We start from the raw sequence: 17,286 nt of genomic DNA, 5'->3' as shown, positions 1-17,286 counted from the left end.
GTGAAGCTTATTTTGGACAAGGATCAGGACAGATATGGATGGATGATGTAAACTGCATTGGCACTGAGACTTCACTAAAGAACTGTAGGACAAGTGGATGGGGAATACACAACTGTGGACATCATGAAGATGCTGGAGTCATCTGCAACTGTGAGTTAAAAACATTTATAGTTGAAGGCAGCACAAATTTAATATTGTACATTTTCTTTTTTAAGAAATGACTCAAAGAGTTAAATAGAAGAAATCCTAAATGTCTTTTTCTTTCGAATGCCATATGCCATTGCTCTTTTTCAAATAAAAGAATGCAAACAAATATGTGCGGGGGAAAAAACAACTTACTTGTGTCTTTATATTATTTGTGTTGATAATAGCTGTAAGGTTGGTGAATGGAGACAACTCCTGTTCTGGACGAGTGGAGGTTTTCCACAATAGACAGTGGGGAACAGTGTGTGATGATGGCTGGGATCTGTCAGATGCTGCAGTGGTGTGTAGAGAGATGGGCTGTGGGAATGTGATAGAGGCTAAAAGAGGTCCTTATTTTGGACAAGGATCAGGACAGATATGGATGGATGATGTTCAATGTGCTGGGAATGAATCCACACTGAAAAACTGTTCATCAAATGGATGGGGAGTAAACAACTGTAGCCATCAACAAGATGCTGGGGTCTTCTGCCAATGTGAGCCAAAAACATTCTTACAATTAAAGTATATAATGATTATAATAATTTTAGGGGAAAAAAACAGTTTTGTCTCATTTGCTTATTTGTGTGGATAACAGCTGTTAGATTGGTAATGGGTTCCAGCTCCTGTTCTGGACGAGTGGAGGTTCTCTATAATGGAATATGGGGAACAGTGTGTGATGATGGCTGGGATCTGTCAGATGCTGCAGTGGTGTGTAGACAGATGGGATGTGGGGATGTGATAGAGGCAAAGAGTGTTGCATATTTTGGACAAGGATCAGGACAAATATGGATGGATGATGTTAAATGTGCTGGGAATGAATCTACACTGAAAAACTGTTCATCAAATGGATGGGGAGTAAACAACTGTAGCCATCAACAAGATGCTGGAGTCATCTGCCAATGTGAGTAAAAATATTGGTGAAGTATGTACGATTTTTTTTAATGTAAAAATACATTCTTCTAACCCAGTTTATTGTTCATTGACTACTATTAGAGTATGCCATTCATGGGTTTATCACCCCCAAAAGTGTAAACATTGAGTCCCAAAAGGCACCATCAAAACATTGAGAGCAGTCCGCTCAGGTCCGTCAATAACTTTCTAGCTCTACCTATAGCGAGAGTTTGGGGGGTGTATATATTGTAACAGGCTAAGGCAGAGGGTGGGACCATGGCTGACGTGTTACATGGGAAAAGACATTAAGTTTCGGGTACAAGACCGCAAGCCAAATTTCGCTGCATTTAGACCTTCAAAGATTAAACGGGTCATGAACACGTCAAAGCAAATGGGACATTGCAGTATTACTCGCTAAATTGGACACTACAATGCACCCGTTCAGAAAGGCAAATGCATCAGTTTATAAGTTTACTTTGATGTGTCCGGTGTAGACAGCCTCAAACAGCTGTGGCGCTTCATGCAAAAAAATGTGCCCAGTGGATGGGTTTATTATAAGAAAGACGCTCGCGTTCGCTGTAGACAGAGTGTTATCCTTCTCAACTGCTTACTCGTGACACAAAGCAACACAGCTAAAAGTAAAACCTGAAAAGCTAAAAGTTGAACCCTTTATTTAAAGTAGCCTATATTTACCTGTCGTGACATGAATTCACAAGCACCCATAAGAGCTGTGATTGTGATGTTTGAGTTGAGGGAGGTGCAACCTGTGAAAGGGGTGTTTGCAATTCCACTAGGTGCCACTAGTCTTGCAGAAACTACATTCTTTACCTTTAAATAATGTTTCATGTAAGCAATAAGGTACGAGAGGCTGTGCTGTATTGTGAATACAGTCATGGCTGAAGGGGTCAAGCAGGCACTCTGCTTCATGTAGTGCCTAACAACGCCCTTCAGCCGTGACTGTAATCATAAGCACGCCTCAAGTTCCTTATTGCTTCTATAAAATGGTTCCTGCACAGTGATAGGAAACGGCAAGAGAATGAGCAGCTTTACACATCCATTTCGGCTTAATAGTATTTATTATTTTTATTAAAAGACTCATCTGCATTTATCAAGTTACTCAATGTAATGGGGTCTAAGCATGAAGTACTGGAACTGGCTGTTTAATTTTGTCAGAATTATTTGGTGCCCAAGCAGTGGCTTTGTCAGATTTCGACCCACTGACTCAGGAATTTTTATCTGTAAGGCTTGGTAAGGCACAGTTGCCATTGTTTCATACTGTGCTGGTAAATATATTTACATGTGCCATTTGTATGCTTCAGTATTATTTGTTTGTTTGTTGATTCATTGTTATTCATCAGTCATTATTTTTTCAGCTGTTACTGACATCAGCAGCACCGACACAACAGTCAGACCAGAGACAACCTCAGCTGGTAATGTAGTCTGATCCCTCCAGCTCCTCTACAGCCAACCACACTCATTGCCACATTAGTTTATATTTAAGCATTACTTTTTTCATTCTGATTGCTATTAATCTAAAATGTGTTTAAAGATTCTAAATGTACGCATATTTATGTATTAAGCTCTTTTTTGTCTCCAATGTGTGAACAGATTGTAACAAAACAACGTCAAAAAACAATTTATTATTTCAAATAACAAAATGAAAGCCTGTAGACTGATTTTTATGTGAAGAGCTTGTGACGTTTCTGCCGGGGAAATCAAAAGGATGTAACATTCACATGCGCTCTCGAGAACCTCTTTTCCCTTCTACATGAAACTAATGCTTATGCAATGTTCAATATAATGCAGAAATCTACCATTTATTGTAAGTGTAATGTCAATGTGTCATGCAAAGAAAAAGGATTAATTCAAACTAAAGTCTGTCATAGTCAGATATATAGCCCATAGTGTCAAATATACTTTATATTCAAACTATCATTGTGTAGTTACCTCATCTGTCATCATGATGCTGGTGAATTGCAGAGATTGTGCAAACATCACTATGATCAGATGCTTTCTTAACTGCAAATATATTTTCAACTTCTTTTTAGTTCTAAGCAAAGAATGAAAAAACTTAGTATATCAAGGCCTTGAATCACGTTCAGTCTCTTGTGCATGAAGTGCAAGCACAAGCAAAAAGTTGCTGGCTGCAGTTCACTTAAAGGCCACCGGTGTCGCTAATAACAAGGGTTTTATTCTACATATAGCCCCGCTGAATTCTTGCTGACATGTAGGCCTAGTTGCTTTATGGGCCGCTCCCTAATGAAGCAACATCATAACAATCTTTAAGTAAGAGAGAAAACACTGACTTTGACTCACATACTGTGGTCTTAACAGAATGTTCAAAATGACTAAAACATGGTACAAATGGATATGAGAACTTTCTGATATTGTTTATTTTCCATAGTTTTGTCTGACCCTGCTGAATTTTCATTTGCAATTCTGCTTTATAATTGTCTTCATGCTGATTTCTATCATTGCAGGTTTAAATATAACGCGATGTGATGTAAGTTGAGTTTCTGCATTGTAGATATATTTAAAATATGTGATATTCTATTTATTGTTGATAGTTCTGTGCTCAAAGTACATTTTGTTTGCAAAACATGATTAAAATCACAGAGTCGGTTTTATACAGTTTAAAGCTCAATTGTGATTTCAGGGTCAGACCTCTGGTGGATGTTTTCAAAATCTTCTTGCGCAGATAGAGCACATTACAGCGGAAGGGCAAGGGCTTTCTGTGACTGTAAGTCTTAAATAGAAAAAAGGATACAATAATCAAATATGTGTCGATTGATTGGCAGTCCCCCTTCGTCAGTCACTACTACATAAGTCAAGACTGACGAATGGGGATCGCTTGCGAGCCTATCTACTTCGAGTGAAGCTAAACGAGCGAATGCACATTGGCATGCGATAATTGTACATCGCGAGCATATAATGAGCAGAAGGTGCGTTGCATCCTTGTCTTTCGCTTCGGAGCCAGATTGTGTATGCCGTTCCTGTCCCCTCATAAATCTACTGCTGTGTCTTCGAGTCTCTGCTGAGAAGAATCTCTGATTCCTGGTGGTGGTGTGACGGTGCAGACAGTGAGGGTCACAATCACTCCGCGTCTTTCTTCAAAGAGCATAAACAGCTGTTTTCACAGCTTTGTTTGTTCGGTGGGCGTGACGTTGAAAGTGAGTGCTCACACTAGGTTGCATTCCTGGTGTTTAGCAGCGGCTATCTCCCTGTGCATTTCAGCACCTCAGAGCAGTTCTGAAAGAGCTAACACGGCCTGTCTTGTGCTGGGCCGCCATGGCAAGCACGTACTGGTCCGTACGGACAACACTGCGACCATTGCGTACATCGCCCGCCAATGTGGTCTACGCTCCCGCCGTACATCCCGCCGACATCTCCTATGAGTCAGAAGTCAGAAGTAGTAAAACATTGCCAGATGTTTTACTCCCTGACCGAGGCAACCCTTGGCACAGATGCACTGGCACACAGCTGGCCCCGTGGCCTGCGCAAGTATGTGTTTCCCCAGTGAGCCTTCTCGCACAGACACTGTGCAAAGTCAGGGAGGACAAGGAGCAGGTCTTGTTAGTTCCCAGAACTCATGCTCCTCGCGACAGCACCTACTTGGCCCATTCCTCTGAGGAAGGACCTGCTTTCTCAGAGACGGGACACTCTATGTCACCCGCGTCCAGACTTCTGGAAACTCCATGTCTGGTCCCTGGATGGGACGCGGAGGTTCTAGATGACCTACCCCAGGCGGTGGTTGACACCATCACTTCTGCTAGAGCCCCCTCGACTCTATGCTCTGAAGTGGAACCTGTTCCCACCGGGAAGACCCCCGAAGATGTCCGGCCAGAGTCATGCTTTCTTTCCTGCAAGATGAGTTGGAGTGAAGGCTGTCTCCCTCCACCCTCAAAGTGTATGTTGCCGCTATCGCCACACATCATGATGCAGTTGAAGGTAAGTCACTGGGAAAGCATGACCTGATCGTCAGATTCCTGAAGAGAGCGAGGAGACTGAATCCGCCTCACCCCCCCCTCTATACTAGGGCTGTCAAAATTGCTCAAAAATGACGTTCGAATATTCCCTCTAAAAAACACACGAATATTCGAACTATTCGAACATCTGGTTGCGCATTTTGTCAATGACGCGAATTACGTCAATAACAGGACAAATTAATACAAAGAGACATAACTACTTGTATAGGTAGTAAATTTAAGTTTAAACATATTTGACAATGTATTACCAACACAAAACCAAGTAAATAAACTAATGGCCAAGACCGCAGACCTCATTCTCGCTCACTCGCAGGCACTCTCTATCTCTCTCTCTCTCGCCCTCGCGCTCACACTCTCTCTGCGCATAACGGTTTAAATTAACAACAACAATAAGCACGTTGAGTGCTGATCAAGAGTTTTGTGCAAGCAATTTAAGGTCACGACTCTTGTCCCAAATATAGCAGGCTTTATTCAGTGATTGAAACAAATTTATTAACATTAATTGAAGTTTTACAGTATAGAACCGACATTGAACGCTCCGAGCGAGCTGTGCTGTGGTAAACATGGAACTTTTCTGTTTAACGTTAAATAAAATGAGGCACACAATTCCGAGAAATGTGACAACAAAGAAATTTTACCCTGAGGTTCATAAAAAATAAAGTGCTATTAAAAAAGAAAAAGGCTACTTACATTCTTGGTGCTTGTATTAAAAAAAGGAAAAACTGACTGCAATGTATTCCATTGTCTTTTTAGTGCACTGTCAACTTTCAGCAGTGACGCTGTGCTAGACAGTGCGACTCGTGTGACCTGTCCCTCAGGCAGCGCGCGCGCCCACTCGCAAAGCAGACAGCCGCGCATCTGCTTCCGCGGGCGTGTTTTTCCATATTCGAAATTCACATTCGAATATTAATTTTCACGTTCGAATTCCTGTTTTTTAAAACTATTCGAATATATATTCGAATTTAGAATATTCGTTGACAGCCCTACTCTATACCCTCTTGGGAACTGTCTCTGATGCTCAGCGCACTGCAGAGACCTTCCTTTGAACCACTGCAGTCAGCTGAGTTAATGATCCTGTCACTAAAGACAGTGCTCCTGACTGCTCTGGCTTCCATCTAGAGGGTAGGGGACCTGCAAGCATTTTCAGTCGACGAATCATGCCTAGAATTCAGGCTGGCCAACTCTCACGTTGTCCTGAGACCCCGGCCTGGATACGTGCCCAAGGTTCCTACCACTCCCTTCAGGGACCAGGTAGTGAACCTGCAAGCACTGCCTTCGGAGGAGGCAGACCCAGCCATAGCTTTTCTCTGTCCCGTCCACTCGGTTATACGTGGACGGAACACAAAGCTTCAGGACCTCAGATCAGCTCTTCGTCTGTTACGGAGGCCAGCAGAAAGGAAAGGCTGTCTCTGAGCAGAGGATGGCCCACTGGATAGTGGATGCCATCGCCTTGGTTTACGAAGCCCAAGTCGTGCCTTGCCCATTCTGGTTGAGAGCACACTCAACTAGAAGTGTTGCTTCCTCCTGGGTGCTGGCTCAATGTGCCTCGCTGACTGATATATGTAGAGCTGCGGGCTGGGCTACACCTAACAAGTTTGCTAGATTCTATAGCCTCCGTGTAGAGCCGATATCTTCCCGTATACTCGCCCCCAGTGGCCAGTAGCGCGAAGGACCCGTTCTTCGTGTCGGCATGCAACCCCACTCCCGCCCCCCTGGGCTGAATATGTGCATCTATTTGCTCCAGTAGGGTTCCCCGGAAGTGGCTAACCCTGTGAGTTCCTCCGTCACCCCTGCGGCAGTCAGACGTTATGGAGCGTCTGACGCCAGGCCTACACTCGTATTCATTGTGGAACCTGTGATAGGCTGGGTGTCCATATGGCGAGCCCGTGTCTTTTCCTCGACAGAGCCCACTCTGTCGTCTCTGCTGGTGTTCCTCCCCCCTATAACTAGGCTGGAACCACCCCAGAGACGACCCTGCTTGGCTAGTCCATATGTGTAACCATCACAGTGCCTCCCTCCGGGGTAGGATGTGGCCTCTGCAGCATTCCCTTCCACAAGGGCATGCTTTCCCAGCTTTATCCAATAAGTCACACTGAGTGGGTCTTGCGGAACAGCAGTGACTGACCTTCTCTGCTTAGAGCTCCTACTTTCTGCCCAACACTGCGGTCAGTCCTGAAGGCTCAAGTGGAGCGCTGGAAGGGCCAGCAGCCGTGGCGTTTTGGTAGATATCCCCATTCGTCAGTGTTGACTTACATAGTAGTGACTGACAAAGGGGAACATCTCGGTTACATATGGTAACCCTCGTTCCCCAAGGAGGGAATGGAGACGTAAGTCCCCTCACCACAGTTGCTGAGCTTCTGCTGTACGGCCGAGTCACAGGTCCAGCTCCTAAGCGGAAAAACAAGGTGCGACGCACCTTCTGCTCATTATACGATTGCGCCACGATGCACAGCAGCTGGTGCAATTATCGCATACCAATGTGCACTGGCTCATTTAGTTTCACTCGAAGTAGATAGGCTCGCAAGTGATCCCCATTCGTCAGTCTTGACTTCCTTCTCCGCTCTCTCTTCGGGGAACAAGGGTTACCATATGTTACCGAGATGTTATGTCTTATTGACTCTCTTGACATTTATAGTAACTGTATTTATCTGATCAATCAATTAGGTTGTGACCAACATTTTGACTATGGCCTTCAATGCATCAGAGAACATTTTAGAGACATCATCATCATCAGCCAACCAAACTGAACTAGCCTCCTCTGGAAACCGCATGTTAAAAATCAGTGAGAAGCTCGTATCTACATTGGTGAAGCCGACAAACACAAGTGACAATGTCAGTTTTATTCTTGCTGCTGTAGGTGAGTGGAGAAACAGTTATTGATGAAACTGAGATTATATATGATGTCAGGGACTTCACAGTATATGAGCAGAGAGCAGTTATTTGTCATTTGTGCAAATTGAATGATTGAATTGGTCTGTCATTAAAAAAATTGCAAATAAATTAATATAGCCCATAACTGCTTGTTTGTTTTTAATCAGAGGGACAAGTCTTCATGGTTGGACCAAATGTCACCTTAGATAAAATCCCTCGACTTGACACAACAAATTCTTCTGTGGAGATCGATCTCATTGGGATCGCCAGGAACAACAATGACAGTATTCAAATGTTTTCATTTGATTAATTTTTTTTTTTTTAAACGTACAAAGAGATGTCATACCTTTTTTTAAGTTGTTTTAACAAAGGGTAGCATGTAAGCTTCTGTTTCTGTCACACAGGATCAGCTTCTGTGGCGTTCTTGAGCTACAACAAAATGGAGAATCTACTGAAGCCCGACTTTTTCAACACACCAAATAAAACAAATAAAACGATGATGTCCACTGTGATCTTAGCTACTCTTCCCAAAACCACCAACACTAAACTCACCAAACCAGTCAACTTCACCCTCAAACACATCAGAGTGAGAGACTGAAATATGTTTCCGTCCAACCCTGACAACATCTAATATTCAGTGTTGTAATATTTCCTGCACGTTCTTTCTTCTTTTGCAGGAGCTCGACCCCAATGGTTCTCTGTCCTGTGTGTACTGGAATACCAGTGAATGGGTTGTAGATGGTTGTTCTGTTTTAAAGACCAACAGCAGCTTCACAGTGTGTTCCTGTGTTCATCTGTCGACATTCGCTCTCATCATGCAATCCCCATTAAACCCGATCTCATCATTTAAAGGAGAACAAGTAAAACCTCCTTCAAAGATTGAAACATTGAACGCAATAGCAGAATTCAAATGCAATCTATAGTAGATGGTCAACATTCAAGAAATGCACAGATTTGGTACTCATACTCTGCAATGTTTTCTCAGAGCAACTCACTGCTGGAGCAGTTGAATTTGGTGTGTGTGACCATTGGGCTGGTGTTCTTCAGTTTGGCCCTGTTGACCTTTGCCCTTTGTCAGTGGAGTCCTGGAGTGAATAATGTGGCTCGAGTCAACATCTGCATAACTCTACTGTTGGCTCACCTTCTGTTCCTGCTCACACAGCAGTTCCTGAGCCTCATACGCCCTGATCAGGTGAGAATGATAGAGCCCAACAGCTCTACACACCCTCACTGAGAACCATCATAACCGCCTCTCATGGTCTCCAGGTGCTGTGTGCCGTGATATCAGGTGTTCTGCACTTCCTCTTTCTCTCTGGCTTTGTGTGGATGTTCATTGAAGCTGTGCTGCTCTTCATCTGCGTGACGAACCTATCACGGATCAGCTCCAAAAAGAGGGAGGTGCTTAGCAATGGATTCCTGTGTGTGATTGGATATACGGTTTCTCTGGTTGTGGTGAGTGTGTCTGTCGGGCTGGTTCCGGAAGGCTACGGCAGCGAACAGTGAGTTGTTGTTGTTGTTGCTAGTTTATTTTTTAGTTTATTTGTTTTGAATGAAAATAAAGCAGCTTATGACATTTCTACTATCTGATAAAAATACATTATTACACGAGCTGTAAGAACGTCACAGACGAGATTCAAATATTAATATTTTAATAGTCAAAACTAAATTCATTGTTATTATAATTGTGTTTTCCTCTAAACAGCTGTTGGATTAAAATGGATAAAGGTTTTATCTGGAGTTTTCTGGGTCCTGTTAGTGTCATACTAGCAGTAAGCACATTTTTTTATTTCACATGATTTTATTTTAGATTAAAGAGAATTTTAAAATATATAATAAATAATTTTTTTTTATTTTACTTTTGTACTTTTCAGTTGAACATGATTCTCTTCATCAGCATCATCATCAGACTGAACTCAACTCTCCAAAATCTGAACGCAGAAATTTCACAGATGAAACAAACCAAGTATAAAACATTCAGATTTGAACACTTCAGAGAAAATATAAATATATATTCAATAGTGACACATTAACTTCTACTTTCTCTGCAGGATTCTGGCATTTAAAACACTGGCTCAGTTTGTGGTTCTTGGTTGCTCCTGGATTCTGGGTTTCTTCATTAATGGCAGTAAAGAGCTGGAGATCCTCTTCCTGATCTTAAACTCCCAGCAGGGAACCTTCATCTTCCTGATCTATTGTATCCTGAATAATGAGGTCAGACATCACTCAATTTACTATCATATTCCATTTTAAAACTGAATATGAACGACTATTACAGTTGCTATTGCTCTTCCATTTCCTTTCTGTGATGGAATGTTCAAATGAGCCAAGAATCTTCAAACTGTCAAAAAATGATATAAAAAAAAACATACAGTAGAATGTCTCCAAGCTTGAAAACTGTACTTCAAACTTTTAGGCCCGGCTTTCTCAAGCTGTTTTCTATTTTGTCCTCAGTAATGAGTTCAGCCATTGGATCATTCTGCTCCATAGGAAAAACATTTCACGTTTTGTCTCCAAAACAGTATATGGAGGAAAAGTAAAGCATCAGTATTTACTTCTGAAAATGCAAATCTATTCTCTGAAAAGATTTGTTTTCCCTTTTCTTTTGTGCATGTTTACAATTTGCAAAGTTACAAAGCTCATAGTATCTCACAAAACAGATTTATTCTATCTAACACAGAACTCGTAGGTGCTTAATTATTATTTTTCTACTTTTCAGTAAAACATGGTTAACTGGTTAAAATGATCTCATCTCATTCTTGCCCAGGTCAGGCAGCAGTACAGAAAGTGTTTCAGACGTCTTTGCTGTGGACTCAAACAACACTGAGGACTACAGCATCATGTTTAGGAGATAAAAAGCATATTTTTACAGATTCCGCAAAATAAACAAAGTCAATATTTGCAGCTAAATGCATTATATAATAAATAAATATAAGGCAAAAAGTGTGTATTTTATTGCTTCAATATTTTAATTGCTTTTTATCACCAATCAGTTATGGCGGTATTGTCAAGGTTTGAGGCTAATGGATAAGACATGAGCTAAAGAAGTGTCACGGGTAGTTGAGGTAAACAGACGAAAATGAAGAGGGGGTTTCCAACGCGAAGCTTTACATACAACAGTCCAAATGACAGGCGAACAGGATGACACGCACACGCACACGCACACGCAACCACAACATACACACCCCCACCTACACACACACACAGTGCTGTATAATGCATAATGCATCATCGATACGCAACAATATTGTTTTTTAAACAAAACCATTAACAAACATCTATACATTTTAAAGCAACTCATTCTCCCCTTGACAACATACACTTCCTTTTTGAACACACAGTTGATTGACAACTGCATTCTACAACCAATTAAAATTCTGAAAAATTCAGGTGGTGACATCACATTTACATTTAATCTGTATAGTGGTATTCATTTAAATTCATTTAAATTTAAAGATAAAGGTTCAACATCAACTTTGTTAGCTCCATCAACTGAAATAGTCTGAAATACAACTGCTATTTCAAAGCTTTCGGCAAAACATTTTCTGATGGCGATGGCATCCAAAGGATAAAAACCTGTATGTAAACAGCAGTACTACTTTATTTGTAAAAATAGAAACAAAAGTTTTGACTTGTTGATTTTGGTCACAAATATACAGGTGCTGGTCATAAAATTAGAATATCATCAAAAAGTTGATTTATTTCAGTAATTCCGTTAAAAATGTGAAACTTGTATATTATATAGACTCATTACATGCAAAGTGAGATATTTCAAGCCTTTATTTGTTATAATTTTGATGATTATGGCTTACAGCTTGTGAAAACCACAAAATCAAAATCTCAGAAAATTAGAATATTACATGAAATCACACAGTAATTACACAGTGATACCATGGTCATTGAACCAGGTTTTGGTTATTTTGGCAGTGTGGGCCGGTGCAAATCCTGCTGGGAAATGAAGTCAGCATCTCCATAAAGCTTGTCTGCTGAAGGAAGCACAAAGTGCTCTGGAAATGTCCTGGTAGACGGCTGCGTTGAGTGGACAGCACAGTGGACCAACACCAGCCGATGACATGGCTCCCCAAACCAACACAGACTGTGGAAACTTCACACTGGACTTCAAGCATCTTGGATTGTGTGCCTCTCCATTCTTCCTCCAGACTCTGGGACCTTGGTTTCCAAATTAGATGCAAAATTTGCTCTCATCAGAAAAGAGGACTTTGGTCCACTGTGCTTTATTAAATATTAAAAGTCATTAAAAAGTCAATGCAGTCGTCTACCAGGACATTTTTATAGCACTTCATGCTTCCTTCATTTTCCAGCAGGATTTGCACCGGCCCACACTGCCAAAATAACCAAAACCTGGTTCAATGACCATGGTATCACTGTGTAATTACTGTGTGATTTCATGTAATATTCTAATTTTCTGAGATTTTGATTTTGTGGTTTTCATAAGCTGTAAGCCATAATAATCAAAATTATAACAAATAAAGGCTTGAGATATCTCACTTTGCATGTAATGAGTCTATATAATATACAAGTTTCACTTTTTTAATGGAATTTCTGAAATAAATCAACTTTTTGATGATATTCTAATTTTATGACCGGCACCTGTATATAAAAAAGTTTTTTTTCAAAATGCAGCATTAAAATGCAGTTTGTTAACTTTAGAAGTGAATAATTTCCCCAATACTGCAGTATGACTTTCCAAAGTAAAAAAACTCCCATAGACACAGGCTCATTGTTTGATCTTATCTTCTAAACAAAATAGGCCATACATCATGCAAACTTGTATTTTGGTTTTATGGGGAAAACCACGTGTTAACGGATGAAATTTTGTTTAACAAATGATTTGTTTTTAAATCAGCTGATAAAACATAGCCATGTCTACAGCACTTTTCAAAAAGACCGGCTCAATCGAGGATGAAGAAGAGAACCATTTAGCAGGTATTAATAACTCCATATTTTATGTTTGCAAATGTTATTACTTGTTTTTTTTATTTTGTGATATATTTTATATAGCTGGCTATGCTCATATAGGTAATAGGTTAGAGGGGTTATTGTTAAAATGTCTTTAATTTGGACAATATACACAGTGTACTGTACTGTATATTTGATTACAATATGACAATACAATTATAATTGTCTATTGAGTGTTTCTATAGAAACACTCAATAGACAATTGTCTCATAATAAATATTTAGAATAAACAGCAATTATTTCAAATGTTGTATCATTTTTTTGTCTGTAACATTAATTTCCAAACACATAAAATTATTTAAAGATTCTTCATGAAACCTTTATTTTTAAGAGTGTAAGCCATAGATTTCACTACTACAACATTTTCATTTTTGGATTTTACGTCATGTTTTCTGTTATTCAACATTATCTGAAGCTATTATGATACAGGATAAAATCAAGTTACACTTTATTTCGATGGTCCACTTTAGACATTCTACGAACTATAATTTTGATTAGAAATCATCTAATTTTTTATTTTAGTAGACTGTTAGGTTAGGGATATGTTGGTGACCATCAAAATAAAGTGTTAGCATATATTAAGCAGACAGTCTACTAATGCTCTAATGACTGCTAGTTGACATGTATAGTTGCAAAGTTACTTAGTTAGTAGACTGTCTAAAGTGGACCATCGAAATCAAGTTTAACCTAAAATCATCATGTTATATATTTACATGGATGACTGTTTGAATAAACTACACATATTAGGGTCATAATTTGCATTCAGTTGCTTGTCTACACAGTGTAAAATGTGTGTTAAAATGTTATAGATTAAATACAGTAGATTGATATTATTATTCATTGAGAAAGCAAGACAAAGCAATTAACGTTTTGTGTGAGGATTCAACATGAATAATATATAATTTATATCATATTTCTAGACACTATGCTGTGGTTCATGCAATTCTTTCTGCTTCTGGGTAAGAGAACTCATAATACACATTGAAACAAATCTTGGTCATTGGTACATTTTTAGCACAGTGAAAGCTTAAATTTCTCAGAACTATATTAATTCTATTTTTTTAACTATTTAATAGCCTAATGGAATTTGGATCTTTGACTCTTTAGCATGTATAGGTTATACAATTGCCACTAGTACAGATGAAATCAGGTTGGTGAATGGTTCCAGTTCCTGTTCTGGGCGAGTGGAGGTTCTCTATAATGGAACATGGGGAACAGATGCTGGAGTCATCTGCAACTGTGAGTTAAACACATTTATAGTTGAAGGCAGCACAAATTTAATATTGTACATTTTCTTTTTTAAGAAATGACCCAAGAGAGTTAAATAGAAGAAACCCCAAAGGTCTTTTTCTTTCGAATGCCAAATGTCATTGCTCTTTTTCAAATGAAAGAATGCAAACAAATATGTGCAGGAAAAACAACTTACTTGTGTCTTTATATTATTTGTGTGGATAATAGCTGTAAGGTTGCTGAATGGCAGTCACTCCTGTTCTGGACGAGTGGAGGTTCTCTATAATGGAACATGGGGAACAGTGTGTGATGATGGCTGGGATCTGTCAGATGCTGCAGTGGTGTGTAGAGAGATGGGCTGTGGGGATGCGATAGAGGCAAAGAGTGTTGCTTATTTCGGACAAGGATCAGGACAGATATGGATGGATGATGTTAAATGTGCTGGGAATGAACCTAAACTGAAAAACTGTTCATCAAATGGATGGGGAGTAAACATGTAATGACGAGTCACTCGATGTGGGATCCATATGCAGGCTTTATTTATAAACAGGGTCAGACAGGCAGAAGTCAAATACCAGCGAAACACAGCAGAGCAGGATAAACACAATCGGAGTCCAGGGACAGGCAGTGGGTCGAGGCAGGCAGCGATACAATCAGAAAACAGGGTCCAGGCAGCAGGTATAACAGGCAGGCGGCAGACAACGAGAATAAGGTCCAGATAAGGTCGTAACAGGTAAGCAAACACAGGAAACAAACGCTCAGAATTGTTCACAGGGAAAGCAATACTTCGCACTGAACACAGCGAGAGCTGTGCTTAAAAAGCCTTATTGATGAGTTACAGCTGGAACTGATGATTAGCATCAATTACGGGACTGCTGGGATTTGTAGTGAATACAGGGGAGAGAGTCAATACTCAGGCGAAGGTGCCCTCTGGCCGCCCGAGGAGGGGATCACGGAGTTCCTCCCTGTGACAGAGCCCCCCCCCTGCGAGCGACTCCTGGCGCGAGGAGGCTGACGGCGTCGGGGTCTCCCCCGTGATCGGGGAGCGGGTCTGTTCGGATGGGTTTGATGAAACTCGGCGATGAGGTTGGGGTCCAGAATGTCCTCTGTATTGACCCAGGAACGTTCCTCTGGGCCGAAACCCTCCCAGTCGACCAGATACTGGAGAGTCCTTCCCCGACGCCTGGAGTCCAGTAGTTCCCGAACCTGGTACGCCTCCTCACCCTCCACCATGGTGGGCAGGGGGCTCTGATCACTGGTCACCTCCTCCTCCTCCTCGTTCGGTCCATTCGCGGGCTTAAGCAGGGACACATGAAAGGTAGGAGCAATGCGAAACCGGTTAGGTAGGGCAAGGCGGAATGAAACTGGTGTAATCTGTCTGGTAATTTGAAATGGTCCCACGTACCTGGGGTTGAGTTTCTTGCAGGGAAGCTGAAGGCGTAAATCTCTAGTGGATAGCCATACCCACTGGCCGGGGTGGTATTCAGGGCCTGGACGACGACGTCGATCTGCCTGCTCTCTTTGTCGACGAATGGCATGTTGGAGATGCGTGTGGGCTTGATTCCAGGTCTCTTCGCTGCGATGTAGCCAGTCGTTTACGGCTGGTACGTCCGTGGGTTCTCCGGACCAAGGGAAGAGAGGCGGTTGGAATCCCAGGATGCACTGGAAAGGAGTCATTCCCATAGAGCGTTTCTGAATGGAATTCTGAGCATATTCGGCCCACATCAGGTAGCGACTCCACTCGTTCTGGTGCTGCAGACAATATGACCGCAGGAACCGTATGATCTCCTGGTTCAACCTCTCGACTTGCCCATTGGACTGGGGATGATACCCCGATGTGAGGCTGACATTTACGTTGAGTGTCTTGAAGAAGGCTGACCAAACTCGTGAGGTGAATTGGGGTCCTCGATCGGAGACAATGTCTTCCGGCAGCCCGTAGAATCGGAAGACCAGGTTGCATAATTGTTCTGCGGTCTGGAAGGCGGTAGGGAGTTTGGGTAGGGGAATAAGGCGGCAGGCCTTGGAGAATCTATCGATGACGGTGAGGATGGTGGTGAAGCCATTAGAATTGGGTAGATCGGTAATAAAGTCTACTGCTATGTGTGACCAAGGCCGTTGAGGAACAGGAAGAGGTTGAAGTAGGCCGGCTGGAAGTTGGCGGGATGATTTCTGGGTGTTACAGGTGGTACATTGGTGGACGAAGGTGGTGGTATCTCGAGACAAGGAGGACCACCAAAATCGGTTCTGCAAAAGCCGGATGGTGGCGGTAATGCCGGGATGGCCGGAACTGGGCAAGGAGTGGACTAATTCTAGAACACGATTTCGGAAGGCTTCAGGGACATAGACCTTGTTGGGCGGACAGACCGAGGGTACTTCTGACTGGGAATTGGCTTGTTCAAGCTCCGTCATTATGTCCCATTGAATAGGAGCAACTACAAGGCCAGGAGCTAAAATGGTCTCAGGAAGTTGGGGAGTAAGATCGGGGTCACTTTGTCTTGACAGGGCGTCGGCCTTGGTATTCTTAGATCCAGGGCGATAGGTGACCACGAAGTTAAAGCGTGTAAAGAAAAGGGACCAGCGTGCTTGCCGGGGATTGAGTCTCTTGGCTGTTCGTAAGTACTCTAGATTCTTGTGATCGGTCAGTACTGTGAACTGGTGTGTTGCCCCCTCCAACCAATGTCGCCACTCTTCAAACGCTGCTTTCATGGCTAGGAGCTCCCTGTCGCCGACATCATAGTTCTTCTCTGCAGAATTCAACTTCCTGGAAAAGAAGGCACAGGGATGTAACTTGAGGGGCGTGCCGTGTCGTTGAGATAGGATGGCCCCCAGACCAGTGCTTGACGCGTCGACTTCAACGACGAATGGTAATTCAGGATTGGGATGATGGAGAATGGGCGCTGAGGTGAAACGTTGCTTAAGTTGTTTGAAGGCTTGGTCTGCAGACTCTGACCACTGGAGACGGTGGGTACCCTTCTTTACCAAAGATGTGAGGGGGTTGGCCACTGAGCTGAAATTCCTGATGAAGCGGCGATAGAAGTTGGCAAACCCCAGAAAGCGCTGCAGTTCCTTCAGAGTAGAGGGCTGGGGCCATTCAAGAACTGCCTTGACCTTGTTCTCATCCATGGTGACTCCCTCCGGACTGATGATG

At 42.0% G+C, this 17,286-nt stretch overlaps 1 protein-coding gene across 1 annotated transcript; it reads left to right on the top strand.

Moving 5' to 3' along the window:
* The first annotated feature begins 784 nt into the window (after positions 1-784).
* LOC307156876 (adhesion G protein-coupled receptor E3-like) lies at positions 785-10,866 on the top strand. The gene is made up of 14 exons (XM_079868576.1): positions 785-1,084; positions 2,448-2,504; positions 3,555-3,577; positions 3,731-3,814; positions 7,725-7,917; positions 8,099-8,215; positions 8,336-8,517; positions 8,609-8,791; positions 8,917-9,123; positions 9,198-9,430; positions 9,634-9,700; positions 9,803-9,894; positions 9,980-10,142; positions 10,696-10,866. The coding sequence occupies exons 1-14, from the start codon at positions 793-795 to the stop codon at positions 10,753-10,755; spliced, it is 1,953 nt and encodes a 650-aa protein (XP_079724702.1). The 5' UTR covers positions 785-792; the 3' UTR covers positions 10,756-10,866.
* Positions 10,867-17,286: the final 6,420 nt, after the last annotated feature.

This window comes from Squalius cephalus, assembly GCF_949319135.1.
Source record: "Squalius cephalus genome assembly, chromosome: 4".
Classification (NCBI taxonomy): domain Eukaryota; kingdom Metazoa; phylum Chordata; class Actinopteri; order Cypriniformes; family Leuciscidae; genus Squalius; species Squalius cephalus.
Note: the sequence above shows the minus strand (reverse complement) of the source record. Positions and strands in the feature narration are given on the sequence as shown.